Below are 4,959 nucleotides of genomic sequence, written 5' to 3' on the forward strand. Positions count from 1 at the left end.
AAGAGGGAGATCAATAACTGATAATAATAATAAAGAAACAATAATAATAATAATAATAATAATAATAATAATAATAATAATAATAATAATAATTTGATTGTCAGAGCATCATTGCAGTGAACATACAACAGGTTTACACATCAGTGGGTCTAAAGGCCTAATTAAAAAATGAATGAATGAATGAATGAATGAATTATTTCACCGCTGAAACACAAACAAAAGAATTTAAATCAAAATCACGTTAATTAAAAAAACAAAACAAACCGGAAACGATCCTACTGACTTTTTTTTCTTTTTTTAAGCGTGTGTGTGTGTTTAAATCACCATGAACGTGCCAACACTTTGCGTAATGAGGTAGCCACACAGCTATACCGTGTGAATGTGTGTACTCGTGCGTGCGTGTGTGTGTGTGTGCGTGTGTGTGTGTGTGTCTCTTCTTATTGCGATGCATCACTTTGGGGGTTTCTCTTCATATTTCGGGGTCTCAGTAAAACGCCTCCTCTTCCCCTCTCGACCAGTGAACCATGCAGCGGGTCTCGGGAGTCTTCGCGCCTCGTTAAACTCGGACCTGTTCGACTGGTTCTGATCCGACCTGAACCCAACAAAAACTACCCACGTCCTACAGAAACAAACAGCTGGAGGACAGACACGAGATCAATACATTTCAATGAGCTGTTCTCACACACGGAGGTGCAACATATTCACAGGTATGTACAATGATAAATATAAAAAAGCTATTCCGACTAAAGAGGAGAATATCGATTATTCCTCGTCATTATTATGCTTATTTGTTTGTACAATAATTGCCATAAGAAGGACTGAGACGGAGCGGTGTCCCTCCTCCCGCCGGTTCTGCAGGAGAAGCGTCCGGGTTCTGTTCTGGACCGGGTCTCAGTCTTTCTCCCAGTCTCCACTGTCAGAATAAAAAGGTACACCGGTGAATCCGGATGTTTCTGCTTCCAAAAACATTTATTTTTTTAAAAAAAGAAGAAGACGACGACGAAGAAGAAGAGAAGACCAGTTCCTGGTGATACTGAGAGGACAGAAGTCTTCAGCTGTCCCGCATCCGAACCTCTGAGCACACAGACGCTCCAGAGACGCGCCGGGACCGAACTGTTGAATACTTTCTGTTTCCACAAGTGGAGGCACAGAACCCGCCGGCCGTGGTGCTGCTGGACCCGCTGGGCGACACTGGAGCGGGTCTGAACGAGACATTTAGTCCGAACACAACGAGGTGATGAAGGTTCTGATGACTTCAACGCAAATAAAAAGAAAAGACGAGGTTGAATGTGGAGACTCCGTCAGAGGTGAAATGGGCCGTTCGGACCGAACCAGGTGCACCGGGTGTTCCTTGTTGTTCTGACAGCGCAGCAGCAGCAGCAGCAGCAGCAGCAGCTCGTCTCGTCTGTCTTTGAGTCAGCGGGCCGCAGAGCCGCGCGGCTCCCCGCAGGTCTTTAGTGCGTCGCAGAAAACTTCATTCGTTTCTGCTTTTGCCTCTGATTGCAAAACCAAACCCGGACCACGTTCTTTTTCAGGTCCAGCTTCTCGGCGATCGCGGCGATCTTCTCCGACGAGGGCCTCGGCTGCACGGCGAAGTAGGCCTCCAGGGAGCGCTTCTCCGGGGCGGCGATGGACGTTCGTTTCCTCTTTTTGTCTCCTCCGTTGAAGATCTCCGGCTTCGCCATCTTCTCCCGCTGCGCCCGCTCCGCCTCCTCCAGCCAGGCCTCCAGGATCGGCTTCAGGGCCACCATGTTGTTGTGCGACAGCGTCAGGGACTCGAACCTGCAGATGGTGCTCTGGCTCAGACACCCCACCCCCGGGATCTTAAGGTTGGCCAGGGCCGCGCCCACGTCCGCCTGGGTCACCCCGAGTTTGATCCGCCTCTGTTTGAACCTCTCGGCGAACGACTCGAGCTCCCGGGGATCCGGCTCCGCGTCCACCCCGCCGCCCCCCAGGGAGCTGTGGGAGCCCAGCCCGTGCGGGTGCATGTTCATGGACTGTGAGTGGTGGTGCTGCATGTGGTTGATGGCCGACATGTGCGCGGCGTGGGTGTGCGAGGCCGAGGAGCAGACGTCCGAGCCGGGCATGCCCCCCAGAGAGATGCCCGGTGTGAGGTGGTCCAGCAGGTCGCCCTCCAGGCCCTGCGACGGCTGGTGGTGCCCCGGGTGGTGGTGGTGGTGGGAGGTGAGCACCGAGGGGTGGTGCAGGTGCGCGGAGGAGGAGGTCGGGGTGCAGGTCATGCTGGTCATGGTGGTCATGGTGTGGTAGGTCGCGTCTGGTTTGAACGGGTGACTCTTCTGGGCCACGATGTCCACCGCGGCCAGAGCCTCCGCCCTCTGCAGCAGGGTCTCATCAAAGCCCGCGAAGATGTTGCCCTGGAGCTGCGAGAGGAGCAGAGAGGAGGAGAGGAGAGGAGGAGAGGAGGAGAGGAGGAGAGGAGAGGAGGAGAGAGGAGGAGAGGAGAGGAGAGGAGAGGAGGAGAGGAGGAGAGGAGAGGAGAGGAGGAGAGGAGAGGAGGAGAGGAGGAGAGGAGAGGAGAGGAGAGGAGGAGAGAGGAGGAGAGGAGAGGAGAGGAGGAGAGGAGGAGAGGAGGAGAGGAGAGGAGGAGAGGAGAGGAGGAGAGGAGAGGAGAGGAGGAGAGGAGAGAGGAGGAGAGGAGAGGAGAGGAGAGGAGGAGAGGAGAGGAGGAGAAATCCAAATGTTAGTATCATGAAATCTAATTCTTCCAGCGCGCCTCCATCATCCAACTGTTCTGTTCCAGATCATCTTAATTATTTTATTTTATTTATTTATTCAAGTTCAAATTTGTTGAAAATAAATTAAAAGTAATCGTCACATTTTTATTTCCATTTTTTTAAAATCCCTATTTCATCAAAATGAAGCTGCGTAAAGTTTAAAACGAACGAACGAGTTGTTAGAAATGAAGCCACATGAAGTTTAATATGTATTTTAAATGTAACTTGAATGTTTAGATGAAACTTCAGCAGTCAAATAAACCTTCAGACTCGTTTCAGTTTTCAGAGCTGCGACGCTCAGAATTAAAATTAATTTCCATCCTTTAATTTAACTTTTTATTTTGAACTTGTCGGACTCTGATCGAGTGCAACCTGGACATGAGCTGCCTGGAAACTGTGTCAGCGCGGACGGATATTCATCTAAAATTAATATTTACGATCTCCTGAATAATTTCTGCGGACAATGAAATGAGACGAGTTTGAATATGAATGGGACAATATGAGATAACAGGCGCTCGGAGGATCCGCAGCTTCCTCCTCCATCTTTCATCTCCTCTCGCTGTCAGCAGCAGCAGACTCGCTCTCTCGCTCCTGTTTCACGGTTTTTCGGCCTCTCTTCGCGCGTCTGTGCGTCTTTACGCACCGACTCTGCTCCGAGTCACCAGACTGTCCAGTTCTCTGTCAGTGCCGCTCATCACCCTGTTATACATGTATTATATATAATCTACATAATCTAGATTATCTTAAATATTTTGTTGAATATCACTTTAAATTATTTTCTGTCATATTTTTAACTTACAGTTATTTTACACACGTGAACAAACAGACGATTTTTTTTGTTCGTTAAATTAAAACATTTCCAGTAAAGTTCCAGTTAGAATATAAATGTTTATAAAACACTTTAAATTTAATCCCCGGAATTAAAGTGGACACCAGATTCTGACTGAGACGCATTCAGGGCAGAATTCAGGTCCAAAAGGTTCCGTCTGTGCGCGATAGTTTAAACACCAGATCAGAGAATATTTTAGGAGTTTTCAGTTTTCAGATCGAACAGATAAAAAAACAGAACACATTTTTAACAGCCATCAAATTTAAATTCTAATTTATTCCCGCGAATGTTTTTAATGTTTTAGAAGTTCTGCGGGGATCCGGGCCGTGGACTCACCGACGGTGTGGGCAGGCAGGCCCGGCGGATGGCCTCCGAGCTGGAGTGCAGAGGCGTGTACTTGGGCTCGTGCAGGATGGGGTGCATGCTGAACGGCTGCTTGCTGTTCATCGACATCATGATTGCAGAAGTTAGGGAGGGTCGTTGTGCGTCGTCCTCGTTTGGCTCCGTGTTGGTTACTTTCTCGGAAGAATCGCCTCGGGAGAAACAGCTGCCGCACGCAGACTCTCAGGGACAAAAGTCGCTGTGATCGAAGGTTCGGGTGCAGTGCAGGTTCGCTTTTTAGAAACCAGAACCAAAAGGAGGAGAGGAAACTCCTGGACTCCTGCAGGTCTCCGGTCTCCTGCTCGCCTGTCAGTGACTTCTATAATAAAGACGCTGGTCGCCTGCAGCTTCTATATCTGAGCAGCGCCGCGCAGCCTCCTCCTCATTGGCGGATCTTCTCTCCCTCCCCACTGCGCAAACCCACCAATTAGATGGAGCTCACCTACCGTGGCCACGCCCCCAACCGTGCCTGGCTCGCCGTGGAGGAGAAACGAGGAAGGATGCTGCGAGGCTGCACTGTACAACCCGCGTCCATTAAAACAACTGGAAACCAAAAAATCACCTGCAGGAATCGACAGAGAGAAACAACAGCAGGGTTTTTATTTGTTGACTCTCATTTATTGTCCCCGGAAGTCACAGTGAGTCCAAAACAATTCACAGAATCACATCAGAATAAAACTGATGATAAAAACATCCTCAGTGAAAAGAAGCAGCTGAAACAACGCGCGGCCTCCTGCAGGATGGACTCATCTTCATCACGGAGCTTTCAAAGAATATTCTGGATTAAACAACAAATAATCTGAGCTGAGATTTATTTAAAATAACGTTCATATTTAAAGGAATATTTAAAATGTTTAATAAACTTTTTTCTTTATGCTGAAATATAAAAATTGTTATTTACAGTGTCGAGAGAGAAAATCTGACTGAAGAGGAGCAGCTGATCAGTTCGATCTGATCTGTGATTAATACACACACACGCACACACACACACACACACACACACACACACGCACA

The 4,959-nt window shown here is 48.5% G+C and overlaps 1 protein-coding gene across 1 annotated transcript; it reads right to left on the reverse strand.

The window, feature by feature from the left end:
* Positions 1–282: 282 nt before the first annotated feature.
* On the reverse strand, positions 283–4,686 carry zgc:158291 (uncharacterized protein LOC572084 homolog). The gene is made up of 2 exons (XM_037118489.1): positions 3,901–4,686; positions 283–2,381 (listed from the first exon to the last, which is right to left on the reverse strand). Exons 1-2 carry the CDS (start codon positions 4,018–4,020, stop codon positions 1,455–1,457), a joined length of 1,047 nt encoding a protein of 348 aa, XP_036974384.1. The 5' UTR covers positions 4,021–4,686; the 3' UTR covers positions 283–1,454.
* Positions 4,687–4,959: the final 273 nt, after the last annotated feature.

The sequence above is a fragment of the Acanthopagrus latus genome, chromosome 13, assembly GCF_904848185.1.
Source record: "Acanthopagrus latus isolate v.2019 chromosome 13, fAcaLat1.1, whole genome shotgun sequence".
Lineage (NCBI taxonomy): Eukaryota > Metazoa > Chordata > Actinopteri > Spariformes > Sparidae > Acanthopagrus > Acanthopagrus latus.

Bases quoted from the DNA above. Each gene is read 5' to 3' on its own strand.
- zgc:158291 (XM_037118489.1), bottom strand. From the start codon at position 4,020: ATGATGTCGATGAACAGCAAGCAGCCGTTCAGCATGCACCCCATCCTG. The intron at 2,382-3,900 runs GTGAGTCCACGG...CTCCTCTCGCAG, and splicing joins CCTGCCTGCCCACACCGTCG to CTCCAGGGCAACATCTTCGC.